The 27,625-nt window shown below is 36.6% G+C and overlaps 2 protein-coding genes across 8 annotated transcripts in view; both read right to left on the minus strand.

Annotated features, from left to right (window-relative positions):
* The window catches only part of LOC109042019 (cohesin subunit SA-2), a 63,186-nt gene extending 37,379 nt beyond the window's left edge, over positions 1-25,807 (minus strand). For 3 of the 7 annotated variants that reach the window (XM_072301953.1, XM_072301947.1, XM_072301949.1), the window contains exons 1-6: positions 23,914-24,175; positions 22,020-22,086; positions 20,517-20,666; positions 19,735-19,924; positions 18,420-18,576; positions 17,266-17,419 (exon numbers count right to left, since the gene is read on the minus strand). In XM_072301953.1, coding sequence (XP_072158054.1) covers positions 17,266-17,419; positions 18,420-18,576; positions 19,735-19,924; positions 20,517-20,666; positions 22,020-22,086; positions 23,914-24,020 — 825 coding nt within the window. In that variant the 5' untranslated portion in view covers positions 24,021-24,175. Of the gene's footprint in view, positions 1-17,265; positions 17,420-18,419; positions 18,577-19,734; positions 19,925-20,516; positions 20,667-22,019; positions 22,087-23,059; positions 23,456-23,913; positions 24,177-24,465; positions 24,734-25,669 lie in introns of those variants that run through there. The other 4 variants (XM_072301951.1, XM_072301950.1, XM_072301948.1 and 1 more) reach the window with 4 other exon arrangements.
* Positions 495-13,177, minus strand: LOC140224799 (uncharacterized). The gene is made up of 7 exons (XM_072301484.1): positions 13,155-13,177; positions 12,532-12,601; positions 11,353-11,433; positions 9,977-10,042; positions 9,000-9,212; positions 8,272-8,379; positions 495-5,755 (listed from the first exon to the last, which is right to left on the minus strand). Exons 1-7 carry the CDS (start codon positions 13,175-13,177, stop codon positions 5,561-5,563), a joined length of 756 nt encoding a protein of 251 aa, XP_072157585.1. The 3' UTR covers positions 495-5,560.
* Positions 25,808-27,625: the final 1,818 nt, after the last annotated feature.

The following is a 27,625-nucleotide window of genomic DNA, read 5'->3' on the forward strand; positions in this document are numbered from 1 at the left end:
CAGACGAACAATAAGTATCTAAGTTACATACTGAACGATGGTAAGGCTGCAAAAATAGGTAAGTACCTCAGTTTGCAGTGCTGCAGACTTCCTGGCAGATGAAAATATACTTCACATCATCTCTTGGAAACTTCTCTGCATGATGAATATTAGGTGATAATTTTAAGCAATACCTATCGTTGATTTGTTCTTCTCTGATAAAATAAAATTGAAACCGAGATTTTGAAACGCTACAGACAAGAAACTTTTTTGCAGATGCATTGTCAATGAGTAGGTAATTTTTTACTTGAGCATTCATAAGGAGGAAAAGAGAGAGAGAGAGAGAGAGAGAGAGAGAGAGAGAGAGAGAAAAAACCTGATAATTTAATGATCAACTTGCAATAAAATTAATGATGAAGAATTTTAGGAAACTTCAGGGAGTGAAAATTCAAAATAAACAAAAAAACTATATTGAACACCCCTTTTTGAAGAGAGCAATTAAAAAACAAACCAAGTATAATAAGAACCAAATCTCTTTTTATTGTACATTGTGCAATTTTTATAGAGGCTGCAAAAACTTAAATTCACAGATTGTACATTCAATTTCAAAAAAATGAATGAAAATAACTATAATGAGATCATGTAATTCTTGTGTTCTTTATAATTTTGGCAGCCTGTTTACAACAATAAAAACGTATCAATGCTTGGAGCCACCGTTTTACCTACTTCAGCGCAGTTTGGAAATGATGATTTTAAAAATGGTTTAAGTTACTACCTACTTGAGTTACTGAAAATATTCATTCAACAATTAACAGTAAAAAAATCAGAAATTGTGAAACATGAAGCAAAGTTTCAGTGCCTGAATGTATAATCAAAAAGAAACTCAAATAACATGTATCCTGATTGGATCCTTCAAAATTTCTGATTTTACTTGGTTCCTAAAAAAAGAGAAAAAAACTAAGATCATTTTTTTTTTTAAATTTTCACAAAATAACTTGAGATACAGTTACAAAAATCTCATGAGGAAATATAGACATTCAGGACAGTTTTTTTTTTTATCAAAGTTACCCGATGATTATCGTTACTTCAGGACATTTTGTCTCCAGATTACATTCAATATGATCATTATTTCCCGTTCATTTCAAACAAGAATCTCACATAGCAAAAGTTATTTGAAGAGAGCAGAATTTCAAAACGCAATAATTTTTATTTTAACTTCATTTCCAATGTAGGGGCTTATTTTTTATTGACTTCTTCCAGGTGAATAGTGAGAAATGAAGTTTGAAATTCCAAACATGAGTGCTTCTCTTTATCCAATACTAAGGAATGTTCAAGTAACCAAGATTACATAGACTGCTTTAAGCGGAGAGTAACCAAGCCACACCAGCCATTGCCAAGCATCCAACAATTTATTTTTTTAAAAATTTCAGATATCACGTTACAGAAAAAATCCCTTGAAAATATCAGAAGAGTCTGCTCTACTGTTCTCCCATAAAAAAAATGAATTTGATAAAATTTGGAAATGGCTGATGTGACTTGGTTCCGTTTAGCTCAGTGTGTCCCAGTTTAGACATGTAATGACACTGAATGTATAAAATGTTTGCGTTCCCAAATTATCGCAAACTACAGTTTCACAGATCATTTTTTGGGATAAAATTAACAGAGTTCAATTAATATTTCTTTCGAAACAAATTAATAAAAAGGTCAATCACATTTGGATTGCATTTAGCAAATGGAACCTGCACGATTACAGTGTTGTAAAGATGTTGCTCCTTCACAATTATCTAAAAAATCTCTCAGAATAGCAAATAGTTTTGGCTTTCATACAAAAAATTGTTAATTCTAAAGGAAAATAATAGTGTGAATTTTAATACTGTACACATACTGATATTTTTAAAAGTAAAGAAGTTGATTAGAAAACACTGTAATCGCGCTGTTCCTTTTTGCAAAATGCAATCCATTTAATGTTGTCAATTCTTTCTATTGTTTTAAGGCAAATCACCTCTCAATTTTGTATCCTTTACTTTTAGATCTTGTCGGGCAAGTTATGGCGACTATGCTATTGGCTATGTACAGCTGAAGAGAGAGGGAAATGTGTGCAGAATAACAGCAAAAATGACGCCGGAGACTAGCGTAAGGAAAGAGCCTTACATTGTAAAATGTGACGTGAATGAGAATGAAGACAAGATTCTCACTGCTAAATGCAATTCTTGTGTTGCAAAGGAGGGTGAGTGATATGGAATGTTTGTTTTTATTTGCTCCTCAATTTGGGGGACACCAAGATTAATAGAATTATTTTGAGTAAGTCAATTCATGAAACTCAGTAAATAAATAGAAACACCAGAGAAAACAACAGAAAAACAATTGAAATCCACAACCGATTCGTAAATGAGGAAAAAACATACTGTAAGATAAATGCAATAGTACCTTGGCGTATTCTGTTTGCTGGCATAGGAGGTATTTAACCGATTCGTAAATGAGGAAAACACATACTGTAAGATAAATGCAATAGTACCTTGGCGTATTCTGTTTGCTAGCATAGGAGGTATGGTGTATTTATCTATTTATTTATTTATTTATTTATTTTTTTTTTAATGCAGAATGCTATCAATGTCATTGGTGAATGAAAAACTTAAGCGGTTTTTAAAGAGTTCAAATGATGCTGTTTGCAAACAAACTGGTTTGGTAGTAAACCTTGAAAAAATTTGTGTTCTAAAACAAAATTTTGAAATATGTAACATCGGTTTACATTTGTACGGACTGTTAGACTTTGAACTTATTTTTTCACAATGCCAAAAAAAAGTTACTCATCTACAAAACGAGCTTACAGTCAGCTCAAATTAGATATGTATCATAAGGAATAAATAATAAGTTAAAACTCATCAATAAAGCTTCAAAATAAAAATAATAAGTAGGCTTATTTCTACTTGGATAAATACCATAATTATTTCAACTAGAAATTGAATCAGATAATATTTTTTCATTTATGCAGGATTTATTTTTGCTTGATCTGAACTTATTCTTCATCTCTATTTTTCAGACACCTGTAAGCATGCAATTGCGTTTCTAGCCTGGCTGGAACGGAAAGCTGCTGAGCCGGCACCAACATCAGTGCAATGCTACTGGGAAACGCCTGCACTGGCAAAAGTCGCAACTTCTACCAAGGTTGTCAAGATGAATGACTTGAATGAGCAACTCAAAGTGACCATTGAAGAGGAGTCAATCAGCAACTTTTTATCTGATGCATATGCGGTTTTGCAGGACAAAGCTCCACAGAGCATTTGGGTAAAATCCCTCTCCATACCCCTATCTTGGGGAGTCCATGTCTAATGATAAGATACAAGAAAGAGATCCCTCTGCATGAGCATTCGGGAGAGAGATTCATTCAGTATTTATCCTCTGTAATGACAGAAGAAGATTGTGAAAAACTAGCGAAGATGACCAAGGCACAAGCTGATTCACCTCTTTGGGATGACGCACGGTTTGGTCGGGTGAGTGCATCGAAAGTTTGGGAGGCTTCAAGATGCCAAAAAGGTGATGGTTGTTTAAAAAATAGAGTCTTAGGAGGAGGGAAATTTAAGGCAACATCTGCAATGGAGCGAGGTACTAATTTAGAGAAAGATGTGTTAAAGCAGGTCCAGAAGCAGTTTCCAGGGCATCGCATGAAAAAAACAGGATTTAAGGTCCTACAAACCCAGCCCATTTTTGGAGCCTCTCCAGACGGCATTCTGGGTGATTACATTGTAGAGGTGAAATGCCCCAGCAAGGCAGAGACTTATTCATCTTACTTTACAAGTAATTATTCACAGCCAGCAAATAAGTATAAGGGCCAAATGCACTTGCAAATGCTGGCATGTGGAAAGAAGAAGGGGTTATTTTGTGTGGCATCTCCCAACTTTAAAGAGAACAAAGCTGTCAAGATTCTCAGGGTCAGTTTCGATCGTTGCTTCAGTAACCAGATGATGCGTGCTTCAAAAGAGTTTTGGATTCTCAACATCTACCCGATTCTGTACGCAAACTATTAGTAATATAATCTTGTGATAATTTAATTGATAAATGATAAACTTGATTCTTGTAGATTAGCTAGAAATTGTAAGATCTGTCCGAACAGTGACTTTCGAAGTTCAATATTAACTGAGATATTATGCTTTGAGAGGTTCCTTTTATGACGTCATCCACCGCGGTAGTGCCACCCTTGGTTTCCTTCACCTTGATTTCATTAGTCAACAATGGACACATTTGCACTGGTTACTCAATGTGAAACTCAAATGAAATTAAGGTTGAAAAAAACAAGGACGTCACCACCGCGGTGGATAACATAAATAACGCAACTTTTCAAAGGGCGATATCTCCGTTGATATTGAACATAGAAAGTTGCCAGTTGGACGGATTTTATTTATTTAGCTAATCTACAAGAAGTAAGCATTAAAACACGATTCTGTGATGATCGAAACTGACCCTTTGAGGGGCTTGGAGGACGAGGCGCATAAGTGCACTCTTTCCTATTTCGAGAAATATGTGTTTAAAGTTTCAAAATTACATGGAGCCTCTTGGCAGAAAAAGAGTTCAAATTCACTTTTAGATGCTAAAAATTGATGTTAGGTAGCGAATTTTTCACAGAATATACTGTAGGGCTAGTTTTAGTCAAAATCATTAATATACCAATTTCTTCATAAACTGCCCTTATTCCACTTGTCCTCCAAGCCTCTCAATTACAAAATAAGCCCACCATTTATACTGTAAAAATATGATGAAAGTTTAAAATGAATCAGGTGTAAAGCCAGCTGCAGTGGAGACCCAAGATTTCTCTATTTTGATTGGGGCGAGGCCAAAGGTTTCTTCACACAAATTATTGGATCTCTATTTTGTTGTTTTTGCAAGTGGGCTCTGGAAGTTTAAAAAAAAAAAACTGGCAAAAAAGGCCGCTTGCTGTAGTTGCAAACTGATGCATGTGTTGCCTCAGCCGTAAGGTAGTCATTCAGGAGCATTGCGCATTGGCCGACAAGTCCCAGGTTCAATCCATGGCGTCTCATCATACTTTTTATTCCTTTATCATTTTTTAGAAATAATGTATTCAGAGAACGGTATTTATGTTCACAGTTGGAAGTCAGAAAAAAGCAAAAGGAATCATTCACAGAGAGGAATAAAAATTATGGTGAGACGCTGAGGAGTGAACCCTGGGACATGTTGTGCAATGCGCAACAGTCTTGAGTGTAAGACTGTCTCTGTGCTGAAACTATATGCATGTTAGTTTGCTACTTCACCGAGCGGCTCCTCATGCTTGTTTTTTTTATAAAATTTGTGTTGTAACTTCCAAGGTCCATTCGCAAAAATGGCAAAATAGGGATCCAATAATTTTATAAAAAGAAAGTTTTGGAGACACTCAGATCAAAATCTTGGTGAGACACTGCGTAACCTCACTTTGTAAGTTACTTCGCTTGTTTGCGTTTTTGTGTAAAAATAAGATAATATGATGATGCTTTCCTATAGTAAGCAAAAAGTTTGAAGATACATTATACTGAGTACAAAACTTTGAGGATAACTGAGCAAAGTTCTTATCAATCAAATATCAAGTAGGAATTTAGAATGAAATTGTCACCAAAGTTAGCAGGTCAGCGAAAATTTTGTTGAAATTTTGTATTTTGAAATTTGGAAATGCTGTTTTTTTTGTCCAAAAATAAGAATTGAAATTTTGTTGCCTGATTCCTTTCAGCATCAGTACATTCAAATTAGTTAATAAAAACCAGCAATTTGCAGCTTTTCTCCTCGGAAAAATCTGAAAATTAAAACAACTTAAAATTATTTTTTAATCAAGGCATTGCGTAAATTACACAAGCCACAAACAATTAGCACAATATTATCAATTTGGCATAAGACATCATGGTGAAAGCATGAATGTTTTGATAAAAATTCATGCACCCTAATTCTCTGTATAACTCTTTCGATATGTACCCGAAGACTGGCAACAATTTTGGCAAATCTAACTTCTTCCTCAGAGAGTGGTTCAACGGCAGTGACACTTGGGGGCCTGACCAGGCGGCACTGTCTCTTCACCAACTCACCCTCTATGTGCTTAAAACCACGGTCTGCCATCAAAACCGTGCCTGGCTTAAGAATTTCTAAAAGGCCACAACTCTCTATTATTTTCTGATCACTCATTCGTCCTGCATAGCCTCCTGACACAAAATTGATCAATCCATTTGGGGTTGCACAAACTAAATTTTTTACAGTGTTGCAGTTTTTATAAGAGCTCCAAGTTTGAGCTTGGTGCAACGCATTGCTCGGCTTCTCAATTTCCGTCTCAAAGCAATCAATTATGCTTTGTACATCTGCATAGTTTGCTCTGAAGGCATAAGGCAAATTTGCTTTAATTACGTCAGGACTGGGCCAGTGCACAAATTGCTTAACATAGGCAGAAATAAGAGGAGTTGCTCTTCGAAATATCCTAGAAACTGAAGTGCGGTCTAGGCCAAACGTTACTGCCAAGTTATCAAGACTCTCATTCAACTTGATCTTCCGGAGGACTACAAAAATGTCTAATTTTGAACACTTGGTGTGTTTTTCTAAAACTGATACTACTAGAAAAGTTTCCGAAGAAAGGCCAAGGTAGATATGGGGATACTTTTCCGTGGTTTTCATCCTCACTCTTTGTCTCTCAAAATTTTCAAATGCTTCTATGTATTCCTTGGACTCTTGGGAATGGTGAGATGGATTTTCTTCTGTGGTTGTCGAGGATGGAAGATCACATTGGGAGAAAGGGACAAAATCACCAAAAACTTTCTTCGCTCTCTTTCTCTTCCCTAGTTTTGCTGATGAAGTGGAGGGAACTGGTGGCTGTACAGTAACTTCTTCAGGCTAAAATTGTAAATAAAAAAAAGGGTTTAATTTCACTTTTTGAACGTCCTTTCATGAGTTACTTTTTATCAAAAAATTCTTGCTTTTCCGAATTTTTCTAAGAATATTTGCTCAACATTCAATCTTGCAATTACTAAATTGTATGCATATGGTTTGCACTTATATAAAATCATAAGAATGATTTGTAATTCATAACACCTGAGGCACGAGGCAGTCAGGTAGTGTGCCTACTAGTTGCATCTATAACTGAGTAAATGATCATTAAATTTTATTGCCAAATTTGGCTGGCTAAGCTGTGTATAAAACTTGATCACTGATTAAAAATCGAGCTACAAGCCAAAATAAATAAATAATGTAATGATGAAAGTTCAAACTACATGTACATGAGAGAAAAATAAACATACAAAAAGTTTAATTTCTTCTCATCTACATGTGGTTTGAAATTTTATATTATTATTTATTTATCTATCTAGTTATCTATTTATTTATGTTGGCTTGTAGTTTGATTTTTTAATCAATAATTGTGTTAAATGATCATAGTTGTATGTTAATATCCTTCAACTTTTCATTCCTCTACCTCATTTGATATCAGCTTGCAAACTCTTCAGCAATTTACAGTGGCTCCAACGAGCTGCTCAACAAGTATGAAGTGAATATATTAGAGAATTCATCAAGCTGTATGCTCCTGCTAAAAATTAATGTGCATAGCAAGGATTTCATCCAACAAAGAGTCAGAAATCAATTTCAAAGCGAGATTTTAACAAGAGCATGAGACACTGATCAAATGAGACACAATCATACAAATGACATGATTTGTATTTTTGATATTTGAGAAATGTTTTTGATTACTTATTTATGAGAACTTGCAACTTCTTTCGGAGTTATTTGTACAACTAAAAAAATGTATGTATGTTTGTGTAAATCAATTTCGATGGAAAATTTTGAAAACGAAATAGGTGACACAGTGCTATAGTTTGTACCTTGTCTAGAGCACCATGTAAAAAAAACGCAGATTTTCTAAGCGAGGATTAGTGAAGTATTCTCACCATTCACACTGTGAGCTTTTGAACTTGGATCAGAAATTTGAGGCAATTTTTTAGGATGGACACTTTAAAATGGATATGATGAAAATCAAGAGAAGCTGATGATCCTTTACATTAGAATGACAGAGTAAAGTAAAATGTGCTTGGGTACTATCTAAATCTGTTATAATTTTCGGATAAGTTTCCTTTCATAATAGATCATGGTCATCTAGTCGCTCCAAAACTTTTGATAACACCTCCCACATGGTCAATTTTTCATCAAATTTAAATAACATAATTGGAAATAGGTTTGCTTCAAATCAAAGTTTCATAATTAAAACTTTCTTGACAGAGCGAATAAAATTGTTTCCTATTTGTGTTATTTCGGGGTAAAAAAATGTCAGATCTTAATTACCTGAAGAGAAGGCTGATGGGTGGTCTTATCAATGGTCGATGCTCTATAAGCACTGCACAATCCTTTACATCCACATAATGAGCACGGTTTTTGTTCAATATTGGAAGGCTAAAACATTAAACAATTGAAAAATTTTTTAAAGGTAGTTAATTAAGATTAGCATCTTGGCAAAAATTACCCTGCCAAATATGAAATAAGTAGGCCGCAATGAGCTCAAGAGAAACCAAAATTATGATGGTTTGAAGTTTATAAAACAGTTTGGAGAAGAAAACTATTTGAAGTAATTATCCACCATGTTCAGAGCTTAAAATTGTTGAATTAAAATGCAACATTACCAAATAGTATAAAAGTCTCAGAACTTCCTCTTTGGAGTACTGGAGTTAGTCTTACTGAAAATCAACCTCCGATTTTATAATTCAACTTGAGAAAAATTCTCTCCTGAATAAATTTTCTCAGTTACTTAACGACCACGTAATAAGACACAAAATTTTATTCCAATTACTTATCAGCCATCCAGCACCATACAATAGTTTTATGAAATAAGCAATCGACCTCTTTCAATTTTCCTCCTTTTTTTTGCAGTACAATGAAAAGTGTCGCAATCAGAATTGGAGAAAGAGAAGTCGATCTTTTGATTTGAGAATACTTAAAATTTGCTAGGCCATTAAGGAATACACATGTTTAATAGCGATTAAAGTCGTGTTGGAAAGGGGAATACAATTCAATACCTGTTGCTGATGACTACTTCTGGCCACTGAATCATGGCTGCACGTGGACATACTTGCTGCAAACAGCTGCTGATGGCTGGCTTTAGCCACTGGTTTATGGCTGAATGTAGATGCACTTGTTGCATTCAGCTGTTGATGACTAGCTTCGATCTCTGTTTCATCACTGAAATTAGATATTCTTGGAGAGTTGGGCCGATCATGGATTTGTAAAATCTGGAGACAAAAAGGAAAAAATTAAGGTTTTACTGTCAGGGTGAATCATTAATTTATAAGGCTGCTGTCATTTTAAAATATTAAGGCTGAAAATAATAAAATGAGATATTATATTTTTAATGTGTTTGGTTTGCTGCGGGCTGAATGAAATGTATGATACATTTTTTCAAAAGATTTTGCTGAAATGCAAAATCTTAATGAGGCTGATGTCACCGAATTACTGTCGCAAATTCAGAGCTAATTTGTATCCTTTTTTTCCTTTTAATATTAATTACAAAACAATCATAAACGTCACAGGAGTTCCTTGAATCAGAAAGCTCAGCTTAAATGAATAACAACTAATGCCATTGTTTCTGTAAACATACCTACTGATCAGTTGCTCACCAAAACTAGTTCCTTGAATCTTGAATCATGTAGAGCAATACTTCATTTTGCTAGGCTTGTATAGTCATATATTTGTGAATATTTTGTCATATGTACCTATATTTTGTCATATGTAAATTTTGCCATAAAATCTAGTCTCTCTGTCAATTTTTAAAGTTTTTTCATGTAAAATACAACAGCGATTCCTGGTACATGCTCTTGGTTTCTTTGAGTTTTACTCTTACAGCTCTCTCCTCCTTAGAATTATTCTCTAATGTCTAATAACCAAAACATTTTCTTCCAGTCTTTTCTCTCGATTATTCATAACAAGGAATGGGTATTAATTTCGTACTCATTAAAGGCAGATTTAGAATTTCATGTAAAATAGAGGAAATCAATACCTGGTGATCATCAGTTTTTGCCACTATTTGAGGGCTGGCATTAGAATCACAGGTAGGAAGCAGAACCTAGGAAAGAAAAGAAAAATAGACACTATAAGTACCTAGGGCTGATGGAACATGAAAATTTGATTATTTGAAATTGCAATAGCATTCTATGACTCAGCCCCTGAAAAAGAGGAAGAAATTCATGATAACTTATACTTCTGATGACTGTGAAATTGCCTACAATAGACTGATGCTAGGAAAGTTAAAACCTCTTCAAATCCTGCCCATTTTTCAATTTTAAAAAACTAAATTCGTGATGGATCCACATTAAAGCAGATACTTATCACCATTGTCTTGTTATCCTTTGGGCTGAATTTTCCAAAAAATTAATGATAATTTAATTGCGCAAGAGAGGTAAGAATTTACCTTGTACTAGTCTTCAACTTGTCAGAGACAGCTTTCAAATTTGCAATGTGACTTATATCACGAACAGTTCGCTGTTATTTTTGTGGACAATAAGAGTACTGATCATTTTTTTCCTTTCAGGTAGAAGAGAAAGGACTAAGAATCACCTAACTTGACACAGTTTTTTCCTGATCAGGTGGCTTGCACTGATCAGACTCACTTATTGAACGAAATCAAGAGAACATTAAGAGGAATCAACATTTTAATGACACTATTTAAAATGAAATTAGGTACTCAGACTGAACTTCTCTGGCTTGTAGAACTTTGGGTGAGATTCCCAAGGATATTAATGATCGGGCAGAAAGTAAGAGACCAAATCAATAGATATAAGAAGTTAATGAGTGCAGCTTTCACTTGAGATACTGTTTCATGTCCCTGATTTTTCTTGCTAGTTGAATATCATAGATGCATACCTTCCTCTATTTGCTGCGCTCTAAATTTCCATTTGTGTTTTATTTTTTTAAAGGAAAACCAGCAACAACGTTTTTTGAAAATTTGTGCAACTTTCTTTCATTCATTTAAATGTAGTTACCAACAATTATAAGAAGATTTTGGTTTTCCTTTGACGAAAGGAGACATTTGCAGAGATTTTTTGAAATTGCAATGGAGGTACACATATTTTACTGGTGCACTCGATAGGAGTCATCATCCAACATAATTTTTTTTAATATCATTTTTGAGCTAGTAGGTATTTTTGGTTTGAAAAGCGCCTACATAATTGGATCTGAGTAACTTGAATATGTTTTAAATTGCCTTATTTAAGTTTTTTTCTTCCAGGCTAAGAACTGCTATTGTAGATGATCATAATGATTATCTACAATTTATTTTCCCCTACCAAGCCTCTCATTCTATCTTTGGATCCTTTCAGTCCATATTTTTCTTTTTTCAAATAATAATTAATGTCTAAAAGTATGCAGTTTACAAACCTCAGCAGTGTTGTTAGGTATGTTAATATGCGGCAGAATTCCTTTTTTCAGTTTGAATTTATCTTTGAGATCAGTTTCGAGCTGAAAAAATCAAGGAGATGATACTAAATAAAGTAAATCAGAGTAAAGCAAAAGGATTATGTAGACTAAACTTCAAAAATCAGCTGACAATCAGAGGGAGGCTATTTGCAGCTATTTGAAGAATACGATTTTCTTCGTTTCAATTAATCAGTAACTCTCGATATGGATAAATAATTAGAGGCATTCCCTGGCATTCATCCGGACAATACAGAGAGGAATTATGAGTCCATACTTGTTTCACTGGACATGAAAGGCTTCTGATAATAACTCAAATAAAATGTGAAATAATTTGTGCTGGGAGAAGATGCGCATAGTCATGACCAACACATCTAAGGGCAAAAATCAATGGGAGGTAAGGTTAATGGAAGAATTTAATGACATTTTTCGAGACAAAATTGACATGTTGTCCGTTTCAAGAAAAAATAGAGCTTGCTCATCATGTGTTGAGACAAAAATCTATCCTTGATTGGCTTTGAATCAACACCTTTCAAGAGCTTGTACATGCATCCAAATGGCACCATTGATGAAGTTTGACATGAACAAGACTTAACTTTTATCTCCATATGCGTGGTTTGCTGTAGTCTTCGATTAGACTTGGTAAAATATTGAAACTTAAAGGCAAATTTCTCGACTTATTACTTAGGTAGGTCAGTTAAAAACTCTCTTATTTCAAGTCAAAGGCTGTGAAGAAATTGTTTAACTTTGCCCATATTCCTCTTATAAACACTGAACAGCCACTAGTGTACACTCATGGGTTACAAAAACTTATCAGAACAATGAATAACTTGAACGGCAGTGAGTAAATACGCCTGGAGAAACAAAGCATGACGATAAAAAGATTCATGACCTACTGAGTATGTGCATACTTGAGCTAAATTTAAGCACTTATGGAGGGAGATACAACATTCTCCTTCTTGATTATCACGATTGCTTTCAACGCCAGCATGAAAGCAGCTGATTATCAGTCACAGTCTGAATGTTCTAATTTATTTCAAATAAAAATGTAGACTCTCATTCCTTGAGGGAACAAAGGGAGGTCTACAGAGGCTTTCGAAAATACTGTTCCATGTGAAAATAATAATTTCCAATGATACTTACATTGAAATGATCCTCACAGCACCGGTGAGGTGTAGATTTGGAGAGGGTTCTCCGGACCCCAACCGCAGCACTTCACCTTTCTCTCTCGTTTCCCCGAGGGACATTAAAAAATATTTTCGTGGGGGTTGTGATCGAGGTCGATTCACATCCCGGCACAAAACACCGTACGTAAAAACTGTAGTTAGCCATATCCAAAACCGGAAAAAAACACTATCACGATTCACAACACAGCAAAATGCGAATGGAAACACAACAGATAAGCCGGTTACTAACAGGTGGTTAGAGGTTAGAATCTCGTCCCGTCGTAATGTGTTTTCGTCACGGCATCGGCCATTTTGAAGATGGCGCAGCATCTCAATGCAGAAGGGTATGATGGAACGACTCCTCTAATGAAATGTTCACCTGTGCCGTAGTATCCTTTTTGAAGCGGGAAGCTCAAAAAAACGCATTTTTCTTGCGCAGATTGTGAAGTTATGAGTGCATTTCAGAGTTTGCCAATGCGCTCATCGTGATTTTTGGGTCATTTACTACAAGGAGCAACACTTATTTTCGCTCTAGCAAAAGTTTGCAACAGTCCCATTGCAACCCATTTAACATGCCACAAAAAGTATTCCAGCAAGTACAGCCAGATAGCATGATTCTCCATGACAGCACTTTGAACTTTGGCCTCACTATCAAATAAAGAATTTTAAATTCTGATTTCAATACTTACACGTAATAATAAATTAATTTTTGCCTTAATTTTTTGTATGACAATGAAGGAAGTTCGCACAAATAGTACAGGGGAAAGGAGAACCCAAAAGAGTAAAATATGAGAGGGATTTTAGCTTCATCTTGGTTGGCCCTACTAAAACAATGGGCTATTGAGTAGAAAGCAACACGGAGATTTTTTTCATGATTTGCTTTTAAGAGGGGAAAAATATGATGGGACATGTTCTTGATTCCAACCGCCTTAGCTCTTACATGTAAAAACACAACCAGCAAGACTGGGATCTAGGGAAATGAATCTGAGAGGATAAGAACTTCAAACAAAGAAACAGGAAAAGGCACATGAAAATTTGATATGTAACTGAAACACAAACTTAGATATTTTAATTAGGATGAAAGTGTAGGCATACAAAGAAAAACCAAACGAAAGAGTCTTGGGTGTCACCTATATACAAGAAGAAGGGTAGAAAGGATGAGTGCGATAATTATAGAGGACTGTCAGTCGCATGTACCCCAAGCAAGGTATACGGAAAAATTCTGAAAGCTAAAATCGAGGATGAGTGGCAAGAACATGAAGCGGAGGAGCAAGCAGGTTTCAGAGCCAGTCGGTCAACAATTGATCACTTATTTACCATCATCCACGTGATCGAGAAAAAGAAAGGATTAGGCCAAGAATTGCATCTAGTGTTTAAGGATCTCCAGAAAGCTTACGATAGTGTGCCATTGATGAAACTATGGGAAGCCTTGAACAAAAGGGGTTTTAGTGGGAGACTAATTGGGGCGATTAAAGAATTTTATGATGGGGCTTTTTCTAGGGTTAAATCGCATGGGGAGTTATCAGTGGGGTTTTTAATAACTAAGGGACTGAAACAAGGGTGTTGTTTGTCACCAACCTTATTTAAAGTGTACCTTGAAGAGGTTTTAAAGGACTGGAAGAGATGCTGTTCAGGAATGGGCGTCCCGCTACGAGAAGATGGCACCCTTTATACTCTGCGCTTTGCTGCCCTAGTAGCACATCTTGTAATATAATTCATTAAAAAAAAATTAAAACTGGTAAATTTTACGAGTACGAAAGATGTACGTAAAAGAACTCATAAAAAATCAGAGTCTGAAAACTTAACGTAAAAAATTTGTGATCCAAGACGTAAAAAAAACTGGGGGATTGAATTGAAATCTGTTCATAAGAAATTCGCGATTTTTTTCATGTAGAAAATCAGGAAAAAAATGTCTGAACGGAAAATTCGCTGAATTGACCGAACAGGAAATACCTTTGTAGTTTTTATGACAAGGAAATTAAGCAAAAAATTCTAATGTCCCCTAAAGATTGTTTGTAAAAAAAAGTACAGCCCAAAAACTGAATACAAAAAAACATTGTTCTGAACGAATAAGCCAGAGTTTTTAAAAGTTTGAGAAGATTTTAATAACTTATCTCTATTAAAATAGTTAAGACATTCTTATAAAAAGTTGATGCATGTTAATAATATTTAAGAAAAGAAAAAGAAAAAAGGGGGACATATTAATAAAATGTACATAATTTTTTTCACATATTCCTGAACAACAAAGGTACTTTTGAAAGTAGGTAAACCATCTTTAAAATATCCATGATAAATATTAGTTTTTGCCCTTATCCAGTTTTTCCAAATTCAAAAAATATTCCGCAATTCGTTCTCACGCATATTCAACAATAAAAATATTCACTTATACAGCGCAAATTCGCCCCTCTAATACAGAGGCCTCGTTTGCTCAATAGGTAGTGCATTCGATTCCTGATAGGCAGGTCCTAGGTTCAATTCCCGACAGGTGGATAGTAATTTGAAAGTTGATCTCAAGGAGAATTAATTGACTACAGATTCAGATAGGTAAAAAGTCTATTTTTTTCTTTACGATTTATCATTTTAATCAATTTTAGGAAGCAAGAGTTTTATTGCGCATAACTTTTTACGTAAAGAAACTCTATCTTTTTACGTAAAAAATCTTGTACTCTTTACGAATTATTCTTGTAAAAAAGACTACATTGGCATTTCATTTTTGGTGTATTTTACGTCTTTTTTTACGAATTTTTTTTGGGTAAATTTTACGTCTTTGTGCTACTAGGGTGATGATCAGGTGGCAATAGCTCAGGACGAAGAAGATGCGAATCACATGACGCGCAAGTTAGTGGAAGTATACCATAAGTAGGGGATGGAAGTTAATGTGGTAAAGACAGAGAAGTTAGTTATCGGTGGTGATCAGCAAAGCATTGAACTGGAGTTATGGTCGGAAAATTCAGGACTGTGAAGAGTATAAATATCTAGGAGTTTGGTTAGCTAAGGACGGAAATTTGGATCGGGCCATTAAAGATCGGAATCTACAAGACAGGAAAGCTATCGCGATGCTAGATGGGGTTCTCTGGGACCAGAGTATCTCCAAGGAGACCAAAAGAAAAATTTACAACGTCATTGTGAAGAGTATCGTAACTTACAGGAGTGAGGTCTGGCAACTCAAGAAAAGAACTGAAGACATGCTTAGGGCAACCGAGATGGACTTTTGGCGAAGGTCTGCTGGGATATCGAGAAGAGAGCGTATCCGCAATAAAAGGTACGCGAGATAATGGGTGTGGAGAAGGACATCGTGCACGATATCAGGTCCAAGCAGTTGGTCTGGTATGGACATGTGCAAAGGATGGCGGATGATCGGTTGCCCAAGCAGGTCTTTGATTGGGTTCCTCCCGGAAGGCGACGGCGTGGACGTCCCGTGAAAGGTTGGCGACAAGGGGTGGAGGAGGAGATCAGAAGGTGCCAATTGCCTGATGATCTCTGGGAGGATAGGTTGCAATGGCGATTGGGCGTCGCAGAGCGCAAGGCGGCGCTATGAAAGCGGCTTTATGTATGTATGTCTATGATGATTGCTCCGTATCCGCCGATCTGGCACGAACTAGTTTTCGAAAATTAGAGCAGGCACTTGCGAAGGATTACACTACAAATTATGGATGAAATATGAATGACTAAGATGTGAATAAGGACCTCATGTATCATCATTGAATAGCTTTGATCGGTATTCAGAGAGCGAACCAACATGGATCCGTCACACACACCACTTTCCGGTTTGCTAACCATCTCTCTAAAGGATGATACAAATTGACTGCCTTACAATGGACGTATTGTAATGATCTAATTAGTTCGATAATATCTTCAAAAAATAAAATAACTGACAAGAAAACACTCATTCACCAGGAGACTGAGGAGAAAGAATAGAGTGATAAGCAAAATGTAAACAAACCTTCCGAATCAACTATTCATCGCGCGCGCTTTCAAATATTTTGAATATTACCGCGAATATTTAATTTGACGGACTACAAATCATCATTTGTACACTTTTTATTGTAATTCTTTCTTAATTTTCTTGATTCCGTTCTTATTTATTAGATCTAATGTCCAAAAAACGGCACTTCCACTTGGAAGCCATCTTTTTTTTTAAAAAAATCGATCGGAAATCGAGAGGCCTTAAATCTGTCAGAAACTCCTCAAATCGATCAGAAACTTGATCGTTCATAATCGGCTTGCAGGTTCAAAATCACTCACTCCTAATTCAATCAAAATTTGAAGGGTGAAAATATATTTGTAGGGAGTGAATTAAAAGCACCTATGTACATAAAAAAAAAGCTGAAGCTCAAGTGCAGGGTTGCCAGCCAAATTATTTTTTTCCATTCCCTGACTTTTCCCTGACTTTCCAATATTTTTCCCTGACTTTTAAGTATGGATCTGACGCAGTCAGATTGCCAAATTGATCCCGCAACGCGAGCCCGAGACCGCCCGCGCCTAATTCCACAAAAAATCAGAAAAATCCCTGACCAACACCGAAATTCCCTGACTTTACCCGGTTGATTTTATTTCCCTGACTTTTCCCGGTTTTCCCAGTCGCTGGCAACCCTGCAAGTGGATTTTTAGTACTTAATTTATAAGAACCAGACTTTTTTGTAACTAGTTCAGAGTTGAGTGATTACCAAGTTTTCATACATGTAGGAAACCAGCGAAATTTAAAATTTACCTCTAGACATAGAATTCTGATCTTTTTACTTTGGGCGTAGGCACTCCATGAAATGTAGCGAAAGTAAAGAGGTTGTAAGATGATTTCAGGGTACTCAGACATCCATTTCTTCAAAGCTGATAGCGCTTTCATTTTGATACCAAATGCAACATCCCTAAAAATGACAAGAAATGAAAAAATTAAATTTTGCTGGATCCATGGCTGACATTTGACTTTTAAAAATTGTTTTCGTTTGAGGTGATTGGCCTAGTGAAGTAAAACTTGCAGGTAGCAGAACACATCTGGACTATAAGCCAAAATCCTCTAATATAAGCTGGCTCTGATAAAAGCGGGTTTCAATGGTTTTCAGTCAAACTTAGAGAAAATATTAGGTTTTTAAAGAGCCAACCGTTTATTTTCTATAAAGCCATAACTGTGCCCTCCTTTCTCCCGCAGGAACTGAATAATTTTAAAATGCTCGCATCTTTAACCGGTTAGATATTATGTTACATACCAGATTACGTATGCTCCGACCTTAGATCAACATAGATTCTTTCTTTCTTCTAGGACTTACTTAGAAGCTTGGTAAATTTTTCATCATATTTTTACTGATGAGGCACTGTTGAGGAATCAATTCGTGTACTGCCAAAAAACGGAATGGTAGTTCTGTTGTTTTGATTCCTTGGAATAACCACTGACTATAAAAAAGTGTAGGTTATGAAACTTTGACAAGAATTTTGGGAGAAAATCCTGCTCACATCGGTTGGCAACCGAAAATTTACCACAATTAATGGGGGTTCCAATTTAAGCGGTTTTGATATGTACATCATCACCGACAAACATATAATAGTAGCAGATTATTAGATTAATCATTCGTCAACTAATTAATTTCCTTCAGTAATGCAAGCGAGTCTCAGAGTGCAAGTTGACACAGAACAAAAAACAGTGATTATTCTTGTTTACAGAAAGGTCTAGCATTTTTGTTTTTGAAAATTCCATATTGAAATAAATAAATTCAGCACCAAACAGAAAGATCAAAATCTCTTAATTCACCTTTTCTATTGGATCTTTGAGGAGACGTGGTAACAGAGCAAATTGAAACTTATGTTTTTCTAGTTCCACCACAGACCCACACTTTAAAAATCAGTATAAAAAGGACTTTATGTGAAAATTACTTGTAAGCATAGTGAAAATAAGCCTTCAACATAGTTTGGAAGATTCTTAAAGCTGTCCAACCCGGAGGTATAGCTTCTTGGTCTTCATCATCCCCTTCAAGTTCAGGATTACCAAGCTCGTTGTGCGCAACCATCATGGCATCCATAATTTTAAGACCTGTAAGGAAAATGAGAAGAGAAACATGTTTGAGCTAAAGGCATTGGAAAAAAAATTCATCAAATTAGAAAACTATAATGTGGCTCGACTGAGCCAGTGCGATGTGCCCTGACTTTGTACTGGTGAGGTGAGGGGTGACGAAAAGCACTAACACAAAAATATAAGAGCAAAGACTACACCCTGACGAAAAGTGATGTAAAGCCGGCTGAAGCCTCGGCTCCAAGAGGAACGAACCTTGACTGAATACTGAGTAGGGGGCTGATTATTGAAATTGATAGACAAAGAAGACAAACTGAAAATAAAGCGATCCTATTGGTGAAAGTGGGGGTTGCGATGGAGAAAGACAATAAGTAATGGACTAACTAACAGAACTAACTAACAGAAACCCATGAGAGACCCTATAGTCATTCCATGATTTTCCCCCTTAGTCTATAACAACACCTGTTCCAATCAATAGGATCGCTCCAGATTCCCTATGTATTGCAATAATCAGCCTGCAAGCTATAGTGATGCTGAAGGTAGGTGAGATTGTGAGGGTTGAGGATGAAGAGACAGCCGGGATGCGAAAAGTGGGAAAGATTAGGTGGAAAGTGGCGCTAGGCACCAGTTATCTGCAGGGTTCCAGGTTAGTGGATATCGGTGAAAGCATTCGGCCCGCTAGGGCCTGCAGAAATGGCTTGGGATTTCTTCTGATCTGATGGAGATGAACGACCAAAATATCAAGAGGATGTTTGAAAATTGAAGCTCAATTACATTTGTAATTTTTTTTTAGAAAATATTCCTTTGAGTCTAAATTGAACCAGATCCAGTGCCCAAACTTTGAAGTTGAAGAAGCTAGAACCGAAATCTTTCGATCGGAGGAACCAGATCCCATACTGATTCAAAAATTTCTTTTAGTTCATAGCCAAGATCTCAGGTATTGGTTTGCTGTCTTCAAAAATTATTCATCCTCTTAAGTCGAGGCCATTTGTAAATTGTTGACATTTTCTTCTCATTGAACATTTTGGACTTCATATCATCACAAGTTATTGCAAGTGTGGAGAGAGGATGAAGTATTTTTTGAATATTCATAGGGGAGAGAAGTGAAAAAGCTTACTCCAAAATTTATACAGACCTAAAAAAACGAAAATAACGATGTGAGGTAGGTAAATACTTTACCAAAAATGGTTGATGCATGACGACAACATGTCTCGTGACGCTCCATCAATTTATTAACGATGATTGTGACAGTATCCCAAAAATTTGTATCTTGCAAGAGTTCAATGGGAATATCTTTGAAACAAAGAATGAGAAAGATCTCCAAACGGGCGCAAAAGTGTCTATTTAGGATTGGACAATTTTTTTCAGCCTACGAAAAGACAAGAGGTAGATATATAAAATACTGATAACAGGAAATCAGCGTCCAATAATAGAAAGAACTAGAGATGTGATTTGGTTATATGTAATACTTCCAAAGCTATTCCCGGTAAAAAGCTGTGGTTCTTTTTCTGATTTCCAACCACAAAGTTATTTTATAAGAATTCTTTGGAACAAAGTTCTTTTTTTAAAAAACCCTTCAGAATAGAGCTCCTCTTTGTGAGGGTTCCCTTACAGTAGCACCATTCACATGATTACTGTTGATTGTAAAAAGACTAGGCACTCGTGCAACATATTCAGGGAAAAGGCAAGAGAAATATTTCGGCAGTTTCACATTATCTCATAGTAGAACTCTCTTGAATTTTCAAATGCTTCAAGACTTGCTCGTGAAAAAATTCAAAGAATTCTCGGCACATGTTAGTCTCAGATTTCTTCATTAACATTAGCGGTTTTCATATCTTTAATATAGGACTTTCTATAATTTCTGTTTTAAGAAGTAGGTGGGCAGTTTTGTTCCATGCAATATTTCAAATTGTGACAAAAAAATACCTCATAAAGATACATTAAGAATGTTCGCAACTTACGGCAGGCAATTCTGACTGAAAAGAACTCAATGTTTCAGAGACAGTATTATTGAATGCTATTCTGGCACAACAAAACATAAGTTCATAAAAAGATTTTCGGCATCTCTGAGGATCGGTTGAGTGAGAATCTCTCCAATTATTTGCTAGAGTCTAAAAAAAAGCACAAAACAGAAAATAGGTAGAGAGTTTGGTCACTGACATAATCTACATATGAGGAAAGAGATAGGATTACTAAATGCTGAATGTAAATTATTTAAACACTGAAACTACACCCATCTATGTTGTTTACTTCCACTCAAGCATAATAGGAAGTTCCTTAATCTTCACTTAAGTAAAGGAAAGAATATTTATGGCCAGATCTGTGAAAAAGGACCCTATCTTCCAGGAGAAAATGTTACTTAACTTTTTGCAGACTTTTAAACAACATATGCCTAAAACCTGGGACACTTTATCTAGGAACTTTAGGACTACCTAATATCTCCTTTAATTTTTGAGATTTTAGGGTCAAACTTGCACCAAAATTTCCCGATTTTTTTCCTTCATGCAATTACAGAAAGTTGAGAGAAATTTTCTACCAGGAGATAAGGTTCCTTCTTACAGATCCGCTCACATTTCTGGCTTATTTAATCGCCAAATACAATCCAGAGAAGATGATATGACTGTTATATGGATTGCATTTTGCAAAAAGGAACCAAGAGCATTCCAATGTTGCTAAGATTGTGCAACTTGAATTCTTTGCAAGAAATTACAGATATCATGAAGAAAATAAAATTTACGAACGTAATTTTCGTCTAAAATTCATAGTTTATTGGGAGTAAAGATAAAACTTGTTTGCATGATCAGTTTCTACTTGCAAGGGGAAAAATGTTGCACAATCTTAGCTACATTGGAATGCTTGTGGTTCATTTTTGCAAAATGCAATCCATATTAGATTATGTCTGTAGGCATTAATGGACATTATGAGCTAGCTCTTGAAAACACTTCAAAATACTATCTGTATCTTCTGTTAAATTCACATGGAAGATTGACAAAATGTGCCTTGATAACAAAAGCTCTCTGTGTCAAATACATTAATTTTTATACAGATGAGCAAGTACTACGAAGATGCTTCATTCTTCATTTTAACATTAAAAGGCACCAAAGATATTATTCTTATATTAAAAGGCAGACAATCAGAAGTTTCAAACATAACTTTGCTGCACAAATGCAACCTTGCAACCCTATTTCAATATCTAACTAGAAACTTTGATGCACCTTTAAAAATGCTATTTACGGTAGGTAAAAGGCTAATTGTGTTCAAAACAAATTTTTTGATTATGGAAGATTTCCTATTTCTGATTGTAAAGATTATTTTTTTTTGGTTGTCCACTTTTTAGGAGACGTTTTTTGGGATAGGGCTGGGGTGGCTGCCGCCACCTAGAATTACTTGACCGGTCAACATATCAAAGCCTTGCTGATCTGTTGAAATTGATTGATTAAACCACAAAAATCTATGACACATACCGAAACACGACAAGAGCCCTTAACCAAGTCTGCATAAATGCCTTGCTCCATGACTAAGTCACTGGACCTGAAAGAGATCATACTTATTAAAAAGAGTTTGTGGGAGAACTTCTCGTAAAAGGACAGTCCGAACTCTCAAAACACCTTTGACAGATAGAGTTGTTGAGGGGTACAAAGGGTTATATGAGCGTTAGAAGAGCTGTCATGTTTCGAGTTACCAGAAATTCCAAGAACCCTGAACTGCTAGACCATATTAGTGAGTACCCTTTACTTGATGAAGGGTGATCCATGATCATATTAACCAAAATTCACCTTCACTACAGACGTGTTGAAGAATATTTAAGTTTTTCAATACATGCATGTGACGCACCTTGTTCTCACAATACAGGTTTCTAAGGTCTCTTTTTAAAGGGGCAGACACACCTGCGTACTAGGCGCACTTCTTGAGCAGCGAGTAGCTCTTTGGCCGTGTTCGGCAATCTTCGTAGCCAATCAGGTTGCAACTCGCCGCCCGTAACTAGCTCAAAGTAGGATCAGATCCAACTACTCAGGTCAAGAGGCACAGGTAGCGCGCAGGTGTATCGGGCCCTTGAAGCTTTTCTTTGGTGCCTAACTGTTTCCTCAACAGAACTCAATTGCTACTTGTGATGGATGACTCGTCCTTGCCAATAATATAAGTATGAACATGCCGTTCGTTATGCCTTGCAGGGTGCAATGGTTTACAACCTATGTGAGGAGCGTTTAAGAGTGCTGCGACCCTGAAAAAAACAGTTGCAACCTACTGGTGCAGTATTTATTTGATAAAAAAGCAATATCCGCTGCTATGCTACTGTCCCGTTATGCTTACTGCATATTGATATGGAAGACGGGCAGTGGCTTCTGCCCACAGTCATAGGATAAGTAAAGGCTTTGAACTCAATCTCTCTTCTTTCCTATTGACATTGAGGTTGTTGAGCTCATACAATATCAGAATGGGGTAAAGTCTTAATGGTGAAATCTAACTTTTCATTTCGGTTTCCTTCGTTTCCAATAGCACTTACTTGAGAAAAGCTGGCAGTTGCTGACTTCCAATGTCTGGCACAGTGGACAGTTTCAGCAATATCTTCGCAGAGGATAGTACAGGTTGCAGATGTCTAGGCACAGTAGCAACACTACAGCGCTATCGCCCTTGGTCAATCCTTGACACTACTGGTCAGCAATATTGCAGTTGATTGCAAACGGAAAGTGAGCAACTGCCAACTTACCTCTCGCAAGTTCTAGTGTGAGTGAAGAAATACTCTCTTGCAATAAATCAAAGTGCGTCTGATAGTTAGGCTGTGCACATGTAAAATTTGCACAAAAGGAACATAAATGCACAAAGGTGTACAAAATGATAAGATCTGGCCAAACAGCAAATTTCTACGTTGAACATTAACCGAGGTATCTCGCCTTGAAAAACTCGATTTAGGACGTCATCCACCACAGTAGGACGTATCATGTTATGCACTACCGCACTGGATGACATCGTAAATCGAGTTTTTCAAGGCAAGATATCTCAGTTAATGATCAAGGTAGAGAGTTCCTGTTGGGACAGATCTATTTATTTAGAGCTAATCTACAAGAACCAAGCGTGAAAACATGATTCTATTACCAATGTAACTGGCCCATTAAATAAAGAAAGAGAAATGAGAGGGTGAAGCAGTGGCTAAGCTATATATTCTCAGGGAAGAGATGGACTAAGTGAGCTTTCAAATGATGAAATTGGCCCCATTATCACAGCATGACTACATGCAGACAAACTAACTCTTTCCTTCAGAGATTAAATGACATGAAAGTGAAAGAAGGAGAGAGTGACAGGACATTCAGGGAATGAGGAAGTTACAATTCTTGAGGAGGAAATTTAGGCGGGAGATACCTGGCAGTGGAGTCCGAACTAGGATAATCATTACATGCGGCAACAGTATTGACAGTTCTTGCTATTTGCATGGGATTGGGAAACAAAACCTGTAAAACACTCTTCATTGTGGAAGTTCCTTCTTAAAAGTTAGCTTCAGTCTCACACACAGGAATCGATCGTTGAAACTCTTATCAGCATGTCCAGGCCTAGGGGATCAAGATCAAGGTCTTCCAGGCGCAAAGCTCACACATTCCATATCTTTGTCCTGGCATACCAACAGAGTTTCAAGAACCGGTTTGCATTCATTGATTGACTAGATAAGATAAGAGGAGATAAAGAAATAGCTCTTGGTCCATAGCAGAGTCTCCAAGTGCCAAGACGAGTCCAGCAACAGACAAACAGACATGTTCCGTCACTGGAGTCTGATGACAATTCTGTATTAACATCGTAAGTTATGGGAACTTCACTACGTTCTCATGGAGAAAACTGTACATAGTGTAAGCTTCCGCGATTTAGTTGAAAGAGAGGCGATTGAAAGGAATACCAGAAAAACGACTCATACACTCGTACCTGTATAGATCCGCTCAGAACTTCGGTTTCGGTTTCTCAACACTTCTAGTGGCTTCTCTTGATTCTCGTTGACCCTGAGTTTAAATCTTCATCTCGAATTGATGAAATACTACTGAATAAACATTAAACAGATACAGAAAGGAGGACAGTTTTAACGGCTGATAATATGATAAATGAAAATTAGTGCAGAACAAGTTGAACAACGCTGGAATCTGGAATCTGGAATTACAATTGAGCACCGGCCGTGGTTGCGCGGGAACTCGGGAAAATCAAATGCGTGGCGGCCATGATGGATCCCCCACTACAGCTTGAATCGAATATCGTATCGAATGCGATTATTCGATTATCGCACTATCGATTCTTTACCATAGCTTCTTACGGGGACACAGCTATAGTCGATCGTTCACGAAGTTTGGCAAGAAATCCACCTCAGCCGGGCTAACTCGGTTCTTCTCGCACCGGCTCACGGAGAGAAGCCGCGGCCAGAATTCTTACGATCAGCGACCTTTCTCCTCATTTTACTTTAAAACTTTCAATCTTAGAGGAAAATGTCATAGGACCCGAAATAACGGCCGTAAAATTTCCTATCGGTTCATTACACAAAATTTTCGAAAAAATAATTTTCGTGACCAAAAATAAGGGTTTTAAAAAGGGCGCAGGCAAAAATTCTTATGATCAGCGACCTTTCTCCTCATTTTACTTTTAAACTTTCAATCTTAGAGGAAAATGTCATAGGACCCGAAATAACGGCCGTAAAATTTCCTATCGGTTCATTACACAAAATTTTAGAAAAAATAATTTTCGTGACCAAAAATAAGGGTTTTAAAAAGGGCGCAGGCAAAAATTCTTATGATCAGCGACCTTTCTCCTCATTTTACTTTTAAACTTTCAATCTTAGAGGAAAATGTCATATGACCCGAAATAACGGCCGTAAAATGTCCTATCAGTTCATTACACAAAATTTTCGAAAAAATAATTTTCGTGACCAAAAATAAGGGTTTTAAAAAGGGCGCAGGCAAAAATTCCTATGATTCCTTCCTATTACCTTCCTCCTCATTTTACTTTTAAACTTTCAATCTTAGAGGAAAATATCATAGGACCCATAATAACGGCCGTACAATTTCCTATCGGTTCATTACACTAAATTTTCGGAAAAATGGGAGAAGCGATGGAAAGGAATACATACAAGAAAAACGACTCGTACCTGTAAAGATCCACTCTGAATTTCGGTTCCTCCGCACTTCCCATGGCTTCTTCTTGATTCTCGTTGGCCCTAGGGTTAAAGCTTCGTCTCGAATTGATTAAATACTTCTAAATGAGCAGAGAAGATGACAGTTTTAACTGCTAATGATTCAATAAATTAAAATTAATTGAACGATCTGGGGACCGGTCGTGAATTCGTGATTGAGTAGGAAAATGCATGGCCGCGGGCCGTCATGTTGCATTCTTCAAACAGCGGTGGACGAATCGAATATCGAAATACTCGTCTCGAATGCGATTATTATTTTTGATCGTAGAATTCATTTTTGACCTTACTTTTGTTGACACAAACAAAACAAAAATTGCTGAAAAAATTGGCTGAGAAGCAAAAGAAGGCTGTTTGAAACATGGAAAATTTTCCCTCCAAAACATGTGCAGTTTGAGGGCCAGACCCAGTGTATGTGTGCATAGAAGTACTTAGCATGCAGACCGTGAATTCAACGAATAACAAATATCTCATTCATTATCAAGGGAATTTGTTTTATGGGTAGCATATTACAATACACAAAAATGGTGAACCAGGGCTCAGATAATGAAACTCGGTCATTGCGCCTTTGAATGCATTTTTACGTACTATCAATCCCTGGTCATGGCAGCATTTATCAATCTTAAAATTTCAAAGGAAACTATCAAAAATTAAAACGAAAGTACTCACACTTTACGATTAATTAAGTTTCCTGGTCAGCTATTTCTTGCGTCCATTATTAAAAATGTTATCAATCGATTTAAGCACAAGAACAAAAACACATGAAGACTCATTGTCAGCGCTCCTCATGCCGAGATAGCATCTTAAGCCACTTCAGTCATTTCGGATTTTCGAATTTTGAATTTTATGAATTTTGACAGATTTTGATTTAAAACGCGTGATACTCAAAATCGAAGCTCATATTCGGATTCCTCGTAAAAAAATCGATGTGATTTCATGTATCATACCTTGACATCGAATTTTAGAAAAATCCATCGAACAGGAGCCGAGATAGTATTTTAAGCCACGCCCGTCATTTCGGATTTTCGAATTTGGAACATGTGACTTAAAACGTGATACCCAAAATCGAAGCTCAGATTCGGATTCCTCGTTGAAAATCGATGCAATTTCATGTATCATACCCGAGCATAGCGTGAAGGAAAAGACACGTAACGTAGGCATACAGCATACTGATTCGAGCATATGAATGCAACGTGGCAACATGGGTAGTGCTCAGGAATTCCTCGGGACGAAACCGAACGCTCGGCGGCGCGGTGCCTCCCCGTTCGGTTGCATGTCATCTCGGGCGACCGGCGCGGCGCGGCGGCGGCGTAGTTCGAAGGGGTAGTACGACGGATTGGTCTTGATCTAAACGCGTCGTTAAACCTCTTTCCCTCATGTTATGCTAACATATGATACATCGCATCGATTTTTCACGAGGAATCCGAATCTGAGCTTAGATTTCGGATATTACGCGTTTTAATCTATTTAAAATTGTAGGAGAAATTACAGAATTGTCCTTGAAAATTGATCACGCATTAGTATTTTTTTACCCCGTTTTTCTTCGGCGTTCGGTCTTTGTCTCCACGGGCCTTTTCACGAGATTTGTCCCAGGGAAAAATCCCACTTACGAAGTTGGGAAAAATATTGAGTTTATCAATATTTTTCCCAGTACCAAGTATGGTCCTTTTACTCCTATAGGACCCACCGAAAGAGGAAGAAGAAGTGTAAACGGATTGTGCGATATTTTGTTGAATACTCCATTGTTCCTGTTTGTTTAGTTAAAATATGTGTCTAATTGTCAATTGAGTGCACTTATTATTTTAATGACGGTTAAATACTCGACTTTACCTATCTAATTTATCTTCCCGCGCAAACTATAGTCGCAGGACCGTATGAGCCTCGTCCCGTGGAGACGCTAACTGAGAAAAATCT

Source organism: Bemisia tabaci, chromosome 6, assembly GCF_918797505.1.
Source record: "Bemisia tabaci chromosome 6, PGI_BMITA_v3".
Lineage (NCBI taxonomy): Eukaryota > Metazoa > Arthropoda > Insecta > Hemiptera > Aleyrodidae > Bemisia > Bemisia tabaci.